We start from the raw sequence: 13999 nt of genomic DNA, 5'->3' as shown, positions 1-13999 counted from the left end.
GAAAATTAATTGACAATGTGTCAGCATTCCGGTGATAGCTGAAGTGAACCGAATATCAGTGTGAGCTGCAATCGCTTCCAATGACGCAATTTGAAGATCTAGTGGGACTCTCGAGCCCTTATGAAGATGAAATTAGCGGAAAGTAGTTCGTGATAGCTTCTAACGGCGCTCCTTGCGTTCTTTGATAGAACGAAGATGTACTACACTTCCTTGCTATTATCTATATCTGTGAAGAAGCTCGATAGCATATAATGTCTGGCGCTCAGTGCACGACGTTGCTAGTAGAGGCATATACTGCTTGACCGGCTATATGTCTACGCCAAGGTTTATGGTGCAGAGGGAGACAAGAAGCATCTTTTTATATGTTTTAGTGTTCGCGTATAAAACAAAGAATCAAAACCTCTCGAAGTCTAGAGACGCTGTATTGTTGTGATCGCTCACAAATATTGGCGGCTGGAGATTCATACAGATGAGCTGCCGAGACGTTGTCCCCCGTGCGTATATGACTTGCACGGCGTGTGATCACAGACCGCTGTTTCAGATCTTTAAAATCCGGTTGCAAAGTATGACAAAATATCTTATTTTTTTTTGTTTGTGTCAATGTCTCGGTGACAGGTGCGGAAATACGCTAGACTGGCGCTAAAGGTAGCAGAGCACATTCGCACTGGTTTGAACATGAGATGGACAACGTGTACACACGTTGCGAGCGAGGGTAAAAACCCATTGTTTACTTTGAAATTCTGCCAGATGTTTCTCGTACTTCGAGAGCCCCCATGCCACGCCAGTACCTGAAACCAACCGAACATGTTTGCATCGAGTAATGGTGTTGGGCTGGACAAAAACATGTGTTACCTTCCCCCTCTGAAACGACACTTTAGAATAGATGTACGGCTCAATTTCCATAAACAGAGCTGCTATGTCAGAGCGCTTACACTTCCACCGACCCACCTTTCTAAGGCAGTGGCATCATGGGATATGAAAAGAAAAAAGTATCGTTACTATCATAGACCCATGACACTTGAAACAAATCAAGTATGCCATGCAGTAATCACTTTCTGTACAACGCCCGGTCGTGATGCCCGTTCATACACTTTCACCGACCTCAAACTATTTTTAATCACATAAAATCAGCCGTTTTAGAAAACATTTGAACGATGCCTCTGTGTCTGATATAAGGAGTAATGTGGTGATAATTTGTGTATTGGGGATCCATTGGTTGGTTCTGTATGCTATAATTCAGGCAGTTATGACACCAGTCATTGTGCTTTAGAGTTAGTTGGAAGCCTCTTTCTTTGCTAATTTGGTCTTTTTTTTCCTTCTTTCGCAGCAGGGTTTACCTGTGCATTGATGCAAATTTACATAATGGCGGCGAGAAGATTAAAGGGAGGGTGTCGTCGGAATCTGCTCAAAGGTTGCCAGGGACGCCAAAGACCCATGTAAACACAGTATCTAGGGTACGTTGGCGATTGATGATATTAAGGTTCCAAGACAAGAAATTTGACCTTTTTAATCTGACAATTCTCTAACAGTTAATAAGCTCAAAACCCCCATAAAGTATACATTTTCTGAAAGCCTATATATACAGGAACATTTTGATAACCACAGTGTCACCATTGTTTACATAACTATCACGTGACAAGGTAATTTGCATAACCTTTCAAAAATCGGTTTTCCCTATGTTTTGTCTCAATACCTCAAAATATCTTACTCAAACTTGCTGGAATGCAAGCTGTCACAATGCTCTTCCAAAGTGTGTCTCAGATTTTTTATATCTTGCTTAGTTTTTTTGGAGCACAATTTTAAAGAAATCAACTATGGTAAAATTCACTGCCCTGGAAGTTTTTCCGGCATAAAAACTGTTTAAGAAGGTTTAAAAAATTCTGAGACACACTTTTGAAGACTCATAGGACAGCTTGCACTCACATAAATTTCAGCCGCATATCTTAAAGCATTGAAACAAAACATAGGGAAAACCGATTTTTGAAAGGTTATGCAAATTACCTGTCATGTGATAGTTATGTAAACAGTGGTGACACTATGGTAACCAAAATGTTTCCCTATATCTAAGCTTTCCGAAAATATACAATTTACAGGGGTTCTGAGCTTATTAAACACTACAGAATTGTTAGTTTAAAATGGTCAATTTCTTGTCTTGGAACCTTAAAACATGTTTGTAAACAATGATTATCGTAAAATTTAAATTTGCAGCTATGTTGATTTGATGCATCTAGATATCATGCATGAAATAAATCCAAGCTGTTTGTGAACGAGAAAGTCGGACACGCGCAGTTCCGACGATACCCTCCCTTTCATCTGCAGTAGCTGTAACTTTTGACGATATTTGAAACTTTTTGCTTTAATGTACAGTTTCCTATGCTACTCCCGAATCATGTTTAACAACACAGTATTCGACTTGTTAAATCAGCCTGCACATGAGCAAACTGCATTGTTATTGTTGTCATGTAAAATTCTAATGCGGACTAAAATTCAAATGTAAACAATAACAGTGTATTGTACACGTTTCGACGTTGTATTGGCAAGCTATATACTAGTAGTAGGTCTTTCAATGTGTTTTAAGGACCATAACAAGAACTTGACAAGAAATTGACATACCAAACCAAAATAGCGAAAAAATCATCAAACGTTACATCCACAGCTAAGGACAAAAATCAGAAAAAAATGTAACACGAAGCATAACCAGAGAAAAGCAAAATGCCGTACGAGGTGTTTTGCGAGCTTTCCCCCTCAAAAAACAAATATCAGTATTCGGGAGAGCTGGAGAGAAGGTTAACTAGGGTCATCTCGTTCTGCCAGCTTTGTCACAGGAGGGCCACATGCTCGGCGGAAACCGGAGAGAAAATCAAATATGCGTCGTTTTTAAGAGGTCACCGCGCGCAACTTTTGCTTCGGGGTAAATGGGCAGCTGGACCGTCGGAGCATAGTGTGAACGAACGTATATTGACAATGACAGGTGGAAGAGTGATACGTCCAGCCAATAGCTGTCTGGCAACATGATTTTTGCTTGTAACTATTTGAAGGCGATATTCTCCCGTCTGTCAAAGATTATTGCCAGACGTCAGTACAACGCTGATTTACACGAATACTTCAGGAGGGGTTTCTGAGGATTCAGCGTCTTGTAATGGGCGTAAGCTTTACTTGTTGTTTTGAATTTGATAACTTTTTGTATGAAAAATCTCTGAGAATCTATTAGACGACATCGTTAGCCCTCGAAATGAATTCTGGCCCGTTCTCCCGTGTGAGGTTCAAATTTTACAGAGTTGTGAAGTTGACGAGGCTGCTGTTTTTCAACGTGGCCAGTTTTCAGTATAGCTACGCCTGAAAACGTCGATGTATGGGCCGCTTTGGCGCCTTGCCAAAGCAAGGAAGCGTAACACCAATCATGTACGACACACACGGAGATGCCTAGCAAGTGTGTTTCAAAATTCAACCCTCAACTTCTTTCATTCAACGGTCCTGGTTTCGGCAAACATGCTTTGGTTACACCGTTTTCCACGATCTCGTTTTTTAAACTTATTTGTCATCCGATATTTGTAACCAATTTAAAACAATTGAACTTTCCATAAGTTTAGAAAAACTTCAGCAAACAATCTGTATCGAATGTCCGATCTCCGCTGAGTCCACTTAATCATCACGTGACCGCAACGACCTCTCTAATTTTAACGTAGCATGTCAGTGATAGGCTGCTTTTAAAAGTTTTTTATCAAGAGAGACGCGCGCGCTTTTCCTTGTCTGTGATCGAAGTATTCTTTGAAGTGTCGTCGGTCATGGTCAATTGAGATGTTGGGTCAACGGTTTGATTATGGCGCGATGAAAACCATTGTCGAAGTCGATATTTCATTGGGAAGATTGACACATGGACAAGTGCTGCGTAAGCCTGAAAGAGATTGGTTCACAGAGAAATGGTTGAATCCATGCATACTTGTGGACAGAAGAGTGCCGATTCAATCAAATAATTACAAAAAATAGTGAAGTTGTTTTGAAACTAAATGCATTCTATACTATGTTCTGATCTCCAGATTTAAGCCGTTTTTCAAATTTATTCAAATCGTATTGTCGCTTGCTGCAATCTAATGAAATCTTATTTTATGTTAACTTCTTCAGGACTGCTACAAATCAACCATAGGGGACATTTGAAAAAAAGTCAAATGCAACGTCTTTGCAAGACTTCGTTTGATCACCAAAGGTTTTAGTCAGATTTTTGTCTGTTTACGAGGACAAACTTTCACTTGTATCATCCAAGGCGTGAAGTTAGATCAAGCTTAACATGTTAAGCGTTGTCGGTGATTTCAATAACTCTTTCCTATAAATGGTAACACTGTAATACAAACGAGCATGGCGATGATACAGTGATCATTATAAGATTAAGGCCGACAAAAGTAATGTGGAAAATATGCAGAAAGTTATTCATCGGAGGTCACTTGTTAAAGATTGACAGAATGTGTTTCAGATCAGACACAGTGTTGCTAATTTCGATAGAAAGGAATGGTCGGATTTGAAAGGTTGAGAGGTTCTTGTTTCCTCAAGACGTTCCTTAATCACCTTTATAGGTCAAGAGGGCGGCGATTGATATGATTACGCATTCTGGGCTATTCCAATATACATGTAGGTGAAAAGGTAATTGAAAGAAGAGATACAAGGACTCAATCTTGATGAACATCGTGCCGCAATATGTATGTATGTATGTATGTATGTATGTATGTATGTATGTATGTATGTATGTATGTATGTATGTATGTATGTATGTATGTATGTATATGTATGTATGTATGTATGTACGTACGTACGTACGTACGTACGTACGTACGTACGTACGTACGTACGTACGTACGTACGTACGTACGTACGTACGTACGTACGATACGCATGCATGCATGCATGCATGCATGCATGCATGCATGCATGCATGCATGCATGCATGCATGTATGTATGTATGTACGTACCTACGTACCTACCTACCTACCTACCTACCTACTTCTACCTTTCTATCTATCTATCTATCTATCTATCTATCTATCTATCTATCTATCTATCTATCTATCTATCTATCTATCTATCTATCTATCTATCTATCTATCTATCTAGCTATCTATCTATCTATCTATCTATCTATCTGTCCATCCATTATGTATCAATGTGTGTATCTATCTATAAACCAATGTAAATATACTGACACGTGCATGAGTGTTTAGATTCAAGTTTTGAGCACTTCGTCCTGTATTTCATCACACTATGTGTCATCACTAAACAATTTTGTATCATAGGATTGACTCTAATACTACATCCTATTTAAAAATGTTTGGAATTACACTGTACAACGATCACAGTATTTTTGCAACAAGATGTTCACCATGGATTATAAAAAAGTACACCAAGTGTGAATTAAAAGCGTGGAATGCGTCAAAATAAATTGCTAGGGTAACTTGATACCGCCGGTCTCGTTTGGTGAACAAAATTACCAGAGTACGTGCGAAAAGGAGTGACTGTTACATCCTTGTAGCGCCAAGCCCTCTTCCGTCTAATCGCAGTTGAAATCAAGTGCTACAGGAAAGCGAAGAATGCAAAGAAATGGACATGGTAATCCACGCAACGCATTAACCATTTGTCAGGAGTGCTGTAATTGTTCCCACCAAAATTTTAGTGCAACATTTTACCAATATTTATAGATTTTTCTGTAATTTTTTGATAATTTTGGACCAAATGGACATCACATTTTGCTGGTTACAGTTTGTTATTACAATTTTGACAAAAATTGGAAAAAAACTGACTGGAGTCAGTAGTATATTTTCTAAAGGTGACGAAAATTGATTTTGGTGCTCAAAAGGTTAAATATTTCCCTAGTATGTCTACCTTTAGAGTGTGATTCACTTAAACATAATTTTTCAGTAAAAAGTTCAAATGTTCTTTAAATCCAAAAAGTGATGAGAAAATGAAATGTGTACGATCTGAAATTCAAGAAGTGAGGCATTTTTATTTCTCGATAGCATTAAGGTAAAGGAAATTAAAAGTTTTGTTTGAAAACGTTTGTTTTCACTTTGCTTGAAGAAACTGTTAAACATTCTCTGTCATGTAATTAAAAATGAAAATCAGGATCCCAAACGCAAAATTTGTGATTAGAGAAGAAAATTTATTTCAACATTTTCCGATGTTTAAAGTTCATAATGGCCACAGTTTCGTGGAGTTTTACGCATACGAGATAGCGATCTCGCAACTGCATATTTGCAATTTCCTAGACGTACATTATAAGGTTATGGTCCGATACGAATTGAAGTCAAATTATAACACATCTTTTTATCCTGCATTTGTGATAAGGAGCAGACTGCGTCTCATTCAATTTGTGTCCTATACACCAAGTGCCTGATACTGTTATAAGTGTGTGATACGTAGGTACATTACACAAAGCCAGACAGACATATATAGACAGACACGCAGCAAGATAACCACAAAAATGACAGACATATAACAGCAAACATATCTCCGAGAAACATATTTTGTAGGCCCTTGAATAAACAAATCCAAACCGTGTCGAATCTCTCAAGCTCACAGAAGTCGACGTCACTGCAAGCTGAAAAGTTGCCGGACAGTATACAATGGAAGGTCATCCAAGGTGGGCACGGTGTCATGGCTGAAGCTATTTTTCAGGATGGACTGTGCGACGTGCAATTTCGGTGACCACCGGCTATTACGGTAGAGCAGTGATAAATGTCTTGCAGATGCAGCCCTGAATACTTTGACCTACCTGTAGCGACTGCACAATTTGTAACCGTCACATTTAGTCATGTACGGCTTGTAGATCGGCTTGCAGTAACTTCCAACCCTCATCACTGGTCGTGTCACCATTTGTTGGGCAGTGCACACATGTCTCCTGGAAAAGAAAACAGAAAATAAACAAGTGTAAACTTTGTCGTCCGAGTCGACGAATTCTTTTAACATTCTCGAAATAACACCATCTCATTTAGTTTTGGTTTTGCCCATTTAATTTTTGCTGAGTCATCTGGCGATCAAATTCGATAAAATAAGCGATCTAAAAAATAGTTGTATATGTGCCTAATTCAGATGTACCCATTCAGTCTCTCTCTCTCTCTCTCTCTCTCTCTCTCTCTCTCTCTCTCTCTCTCTCTCTCTCTCTCTCTCTCTCTCTCTCTCTCTCTCTCTCTCTGCTTAGTCAGTCATTACAAAGTACCCTCTCAGAACGAAGATGAACTCTCTAGAGAACAAGAAACTGGCTGAGCCTGTGGCGTCATGAAAAGTTCACACATCTGGCAAATCGTTCAAGGTATTGCAATCGGAAGGTACTTATTCTGCATGATGTGCATCGTTGAAATGACTGCCCTCACTTAACATTTCTTGCTATTTAATGGCTCATAAAGTTCGATCAGTTTGAAAACAAACAGCCTCTCCAAGGTTTTTTACGGCCAACAGAACACTAATTAAAGTACTGGACTGGAAGAGCTCTCGCGTCAACATTTCTGTTATTGTTTTAAAAGTTTAGCAGTGATGCGATGGGACTATTTACGCCCGAAAGAACTCATCGTCAGATTTCAAATCTAAAATTGAAATTCAACTGTGGGCTTCCTGGTCTTATTTCTTTCTTTTTACCAAGAATTTTACAGAAAATCCAACACCAGTGACAAATTTAGGAAGAGGGGAACACAACACGACATATCATTGAATTTGGAGTCTGTTGTGTTTCCACAAAGTCGCATAAATCAATGAATAACCGTATTGGTCGACAAGATGATTCATCCGAAAGAGCGCTAAAGATTCCGCTACCACTGGAGTAAAGTTTGCCGGTTTGCGAGACAAACCTATGTTACGACCCGTGATCAGAATTCCTGTGGAAGCGATAGATGTTAACTCCTGGCGGTTTTCATCTAAACCATCGAACTAAATTACCCCGGAGCTGTTTTCTGCAACTGCGTACCCTAACGCTGAACTCCACACATACGTGCCAGCGAACGAAAGACCCAGATGTATTTACATTTCAAATATACATAGCCGCTCCGCACCGACCCCCTTGCACATTAATTGTGAACAATCGACTGAGAGGGGGAGAGCAAACAGCATGGGCGTATTAAACTGGATGAAACTCGTTTTCTTCGCGGGGAGATCATTCGACTCGCGCATTCTCCAGACTGCAGTAGTTTAACATACAATATATGTTTGGTATCATGAACTTTATTAGGACGTCGATAACGAAACGCCGATAAGAAAACATTAAATTCTTTATTGATGCTCGTATTGCGGGGGAAAAAAGCTGCGAAGATCTCATTAAACGTTCCGGGTTTTACATTGTTCGGTTGAAACGATGTATGGCAATGGTAAACATAGAGTACAAATGACGAAAAACAAGCCTGCTAATCAGAGAAACACACGCCCTTGGTACCGATCGAAAATTGTTACAATGAACGCAACTCGAAAAATGAAACCCTGTGTTGATTACTTTAAGGGCAATTTTTTGTTGTGGTATGAAATCTTCAACAATTAGAACTAAGAAGGAATATTTTGGGCGGATAATTTCTCGTGATTTAGAAGTACTTTGGGCATATTTTTCTCATGTTTTGAGCCACTTTGATCATGTGACCGAGGCTGATGCCCTCTATTGCATAGTTCTAACACCGGCATATTACGATCATCTTTTGAATGGCGAGAGAGGATAAGCTGAAAATTAGTTCTGAAGAAGTGGGATGTAAGACGCATAGTGAAAAAATGTACGTTTTATATCCATCGAATAAAGGCCTGTTTTAATGCGTAAATCACTTCCCAAAAAGCCAATTTATTATAAAACCACCATACTTACTAGTTTTTCAGTTCATATTATAACCGAAAAAAAAATTACCCGAAAGGCACTCCATATAAGTTGGACTCTTGTCTTCTGGTATGATAAGCGCCTCCTTGACAACTTCCTTTTCGGACATTCATTTTCTACAATATCTTTCTATTTTAATAGTTTAGAAGACTCATTTTGAACCTTGATGAGTGAATGAAGTTCTCTAGTCTTGGTTTTGTGAAAATCACAATAATTCCCTCGTAGAGTTGACATACGGTATGACGGAAATTTGAATTTTGAAATGCTGCCCATGTCAAGGAATTTTTTTCGCTCATTCCAAATCTTTCATGGTCACTTTAGAGTTTTGCTGTTGACTATGGAAGACAATGACATTAAATGTTTTTAGAGGAAAAGTGTTAGCGCCGATTTTGAGAATTTTGTTTGGATGCGCGTACGCAAAGCAAAAATCTCGGCCTTTCTGTTTGTTTATGTAGGTCGATGTGTTGTGCACACACGGCTGTTATTTATCAATTTATTGAGTACCACTACACCAAAATGAGGAGCACACCTGCTTTGAAACAAAACCCGGAGATTTGGTTCCAACTTCCCACGATGTCGACTGACTAACTTGCGTAGAAAGTTGCTGTCTGCGAAGTCAACAGGGTGGACGCGGGATCTTCTGGAATGTTTTATCGAGATAACGTTGACAGATGCCGTGTGTGGACTATATACCTGCAAGTCGTTGAATTTCGAAGCCCCGCCAAAAACAACTACACCATACTACAGTTCCTCACAGACAACATGGCTGTGCGTACACCTCAAAGCACTCGCATCCAGAATGCAAATACCGCTGTGGGTTCTTAATGACTTGTGAAGACATATCGAATGCACTGGCCCGAGAAGAAAGTGTCATGATCCATAGCACGGTTCATATGGATGGGGGAATAGTCGCTTTATTGACTCCCTAGACAGAAACAGTCAAGCGGGTTATCTATAAAATTCAGCTTGCAGTATGTCAGGTTTCAACTCACACTTATTAACACTTGTTGAAAGGATTTCAAATCAGGATTTACCAAGCATGAATGAAGCTATCTCTGATTTTTTTACCCCCGTGTGGCTCCTTTTCAATCATTGGAATTCTACACCACCCTTTGCGTTCCTTCCGAATTCAAATGAGAGCCAACTCTTCTGTACAAGTTCGCCTAAGTGCCGTACAGTGATAAGACGCTTTGGGAATTCGTAAACTACATGTAAAATTATGATGGAAATGTTTGAAACGTTGCCAAAGTCGACTACATTGTCATGACATTATCATTTATCATGACACCTAACCGACAAGTGTTCTGCAGTAAACCAATTTCAGCTCCTTCCATCGTATGCCACGTAAGGATGTATGTTTGTTTGGTTTTGTCTGCCTCTTTCCCTATCCTCTATCGCTATTATCCTCTCTGCCACCCGACTTTCTTCGCCTGACCTGGCCCCTCTTAAGGTAGAACGCGCCTCGGGGACAGACATGCGGACTCTCAAATTTCTACAATTCTTTTCTGATCTACCACTTGTGGGGGCTCATTTTAAAGCAAAGCTCTCGCAGAAAGAAAAACTTTCACCGTCTTTTTTTTTCGAAAATTTTATTTCCCCCTACAGGATTAACACAGGGGTAGCGGCCATTTTGAATTTCAAATATGGCAAAAATGTTGGGTAATTTGTTTCTCTAGTTCCAAACTTTGCTCGGTGACCCCCGATTTTTATTGTTGATTCGTTTAAATTTTGGTTTAGGAAAGTTTGAGCAAAAGTTTAAGTCTTTCAATCTCCAGGCGCATACTACCTAAATCGATATCGCATTGCAAGATTTGAGATGTTTCTCAGTGAGTGACGACTTCTGTTTTTTAAAACTCGAACTCGGGGCCGCTTTTGTCTATCTCGCAAACAAGAAATTGAATTAATTCGAGGGTTGGGTGGGAATTTAGCTTGAAAACGGAGCCCTTGAAGTGTTGGAATGCATTGTTCCACATGGCTACAGCGTGACCTCTTCCCGTTACGGTAGAAAACTTGCTGCCAAAAGCTGTTGCTTGTGAAGAGAAAGGAACGCACATTGCTGAAGGTGATGATCAATTATACGGTCCCTCAGGAGCGACTATGTCGGAGCCAAAAGAGGTTCTCATATCACCTGACAGAAAATTGGTCTATAAATTAATGAGATCCGTCATGTCACGCTGTAATGGTTGCGGAGTGTGGCAGCAATGCAAAAAGTTTAATTCTTACTCAATAGCCTTCAAGACTAAATCAAGACTAAACCCAAGTAATAAATCCTCTGTGGAAAGGACTTCTCATTTTCTTCTCCATCCTTCAGTTCAATGGCCGCGATATTTGTCTCGTGACGATATATTATCCAGGTTCCCGACAAGGGCCGTCGCTGGTTGCGAACAGAGCCCACCAAAATAACAACTCCTGTCGTCGAGAAACGACAATGTCTCTAATGGACCACGCTTGGTTTCTCTGTCCAAAAGTCAGACTTTTGTGTTAAAGTTTAAAGCAAGGAAAATTTACGACAGAAGCAGCACCAATCTACTTAAAGTAACGTACATCCTTGAATGATCACTTAACCTTATTCCCGTAGTCGTAATTATTTTCCCGTAATTTTATTCAGTTTCCCAGCGATTTGCGGCATAAGTGGTTTAGCGATCTGGTTAAAAGAAAGGGGTTTCTAATCTTGTTAGACTATTTAAGAAGTTGTCACCCCGGGTCCCGATTTATGGTCGACTGAGCATAAGGTCGGTCTATTCGCCTCCATGCACGATTGCACTCCGGTAGTACATGCTGCACACCGCGTCCCACACATAAACACGGCCGTGCGTGGAGTATACATACACGGTCCGTAGCAGGTAATAGTCGCTGCTTGTGTTGTGCCCGTGTCAAACTAAGAGCCATGTACCTTGTATGGTTCCTCGTTAAACTGTCTGAAATGTTTCTAAAACATTTTGAAATTTATCTTTGACGAAGGTTGGCGGTGGTGATCGGTAAAAGAAAACTTTTACAAGTAGAAGCGAGTAATTTCCTAAGTATGTCTATAGTTCAAGTTTATGACGTGGTCTACTCCTGTTGTGCCTGTTCCCTCGCGCTTGCTCGAGAACCTGATGACAATTCGCTAAAAAGAGAGTGTGCACGAGTGACGAAGTTGTTTTTTTTTATCCGAAACTCGCCAAAACATCTGAAAAATGTTCTGAAACGAACTTGCCCTCGGGTTACGCTCCTGCTTGGAATTAACTGGGTCGTGGTGATTTACTCATGGCAGTAAATCTTCTGCTGCGGGTTCTCCGCATTACAGCGATAGGTGTCTCCGTGAACAATGGACGACCAATTTGTAAGACCAAGATTGTTTTAAGGACAGCAACCAAGAGCAAACACGCACATACTTTGCACTAGAATACCCAGTTCAGTAATACAGTTGAATGACCTCTTCGGCTCCCGCTGCAGCTATTAAAGGTTGGAGTGTGCTTTCGGGGAGGATGGAGATGGTGGTGTATAGCCGTGTCGTGCGAGTGATGACCGTGACGAAACTGAGGTTTTATTTGTCTTCTTTCAGCGATGGCTTCAATCGCAACGTTTTGTGGGCCGCTGCGGTGATCACGGTGGTGGCTGTGGTGTTGGTTTCAGCGATAGCGTGGCGATGGCGCTGATTTTTGTAGTTCTGCCGATCATGATGATGACACGCTACTATTAACTAGAAATATAAGTGTGGGAATATTTTTGGCGACTGTTTTAGCTTACCTTAAAAACCCGAATTTAATGATTCAGTTTATCCCGAGTTATTTCCTTCTGCGATTTTTTTCGGCAAACTCGATCAATTGGAGCCTAGATCAAGGAAACTAATAAATGGCATCGACCATTCCTACGACCTATCACAAAAATTAGCGGCAGCTGTTACTAGCCGCTGTTCTTACGCGCCTTGATGGTTGAGCGACCGACACATACACGTATATCTGTAAAGAGCGTCTCGTCCAGCTTCTCTAATGGCGCAACTCTACATTTTATTGCGTTGCTGGCATATCTAAGCTGACTAACGGAATCAGTTAAACCAATCGAAGGAGATAAACGACAGGTGGAAGGCTGCCGTCGATGAACTCTGGTGTTACTGAGCGCAAAATAAAAATGCCGATAACACGTTTTGCCGTTACAGTTCAAGCAAACAGCAAGTGACGGTGTTGTTTAAACTTACTCTCTGCAATGTCAAATATCGGATGTACCCGATGTGAGCTAGGTCATGGGAAAACAAGACAACTTTAAACATGGTCTGAAAATAACTCTTGAAAGGTGTAAACTCGACTATAACAGCTATTTATGCTGGTAATATTTTGTGATTATATTGCAGCGGTTTCTGTACAAGGGGGAGAAGCCGTAAATTTTATCATTTTCCGGCGTTTCGGCTGTGACTTGTCGGACTTTATTTTCTCGGTCTGCTTCTCAAGCGTGCTGCATTGCTCGGTGATCGCTGCGGTGAACACAGCCTGTACGCCAAATATGCACACAACTGTAACATCGCACACGTGTGAATAATTGTATTTCTTCACACATTCTCTGAGATATGATACCAACAAGGCGAATGAACTGTCCAGGCACCGCCGCCCCACTTCATTTGCGCCTGGGCCCATCAGTCTTTGCTCGCAAACATGCTGTCGACCCCACCACCGTGTCATTTTTGACAAAATTCTACAGGACAAGACTGTGTATAAATAATGAGGCGGAAATCTAAATGCAAAGCACTGGAGACAATCGATGTCACAGAGTGATATATTTGTATACCATTCATATTTCATCCGTAAACTAACCCAACAACCCCGGTCATGCCAAGTCGGGTCTTCCCCAATATAAACGACAAAAAAATGAGCTTTAGAACGTCCAATACATCGTATGGAAGCCTCACATTGACTACAGACCTTTGACTGAAATTGAATCACGGATACGGAAGCCGTTTACAGGATATCAGAGGAAACAACTTTGTTCACCACGGACAGACACACAGACAGACACACACACGTCGGTAATCATAGCTATATAGGCAAACCTTGGCGAATCTAAAGCTCAAATTGTATTGAAAACAGATCTGGACTTCGTTCGAGAACATCTTGGCGTGTTTTGTTGAGCTTTTATTACCCTTGAACGTCCAGTAATTTTAGACATTGATCACACATTTCTTCCCGTGAAACACAAAG

General features: G+C 40.5%; 1 protein-coding gene across 3 annotated transcripts in view; it reads right to left on the bottom strand.

Annotated features, from left to right (window-relative positions):
- LOC139114216 (epidermal growth factor-like protein 7) overlaps positions 1-13999 on the bottom strand; it is a 50591-nt gene that overhangs the window by 15117 nt on the left and 21475 nt on the right. For all 3 annotated transcript variants that reach the window (XM_070675795.1, XM_070675796.1, XM_070675794.1), the window contains exon 2: positions 6759-6884. In XM_070675795.1, the coding sequence (XP_070531896.1) occupies positions 6759-6884 (126 nt within the window). The remainder of the gene's footprint in view (positions 1-6758; positions 6885-13999) is intronic.

This window comes from Ptychodera flava, chromosome 16, assembly GCF_041260155.1.
Source record: "Ptychodera flava strain L36383 chromosome 16, AS_Pfla_20210202, whole genome shotgun sequence".
NCBI classification, from domain to species: Eukaryota; Metazoa; Hemichordata; class Enteropneusta; family Ptychoderidae; genus Ptychodera; species Ptychodera flava.
This window is presented reverse-complemented; position numbering and strand designations above follow the sequence as displayed.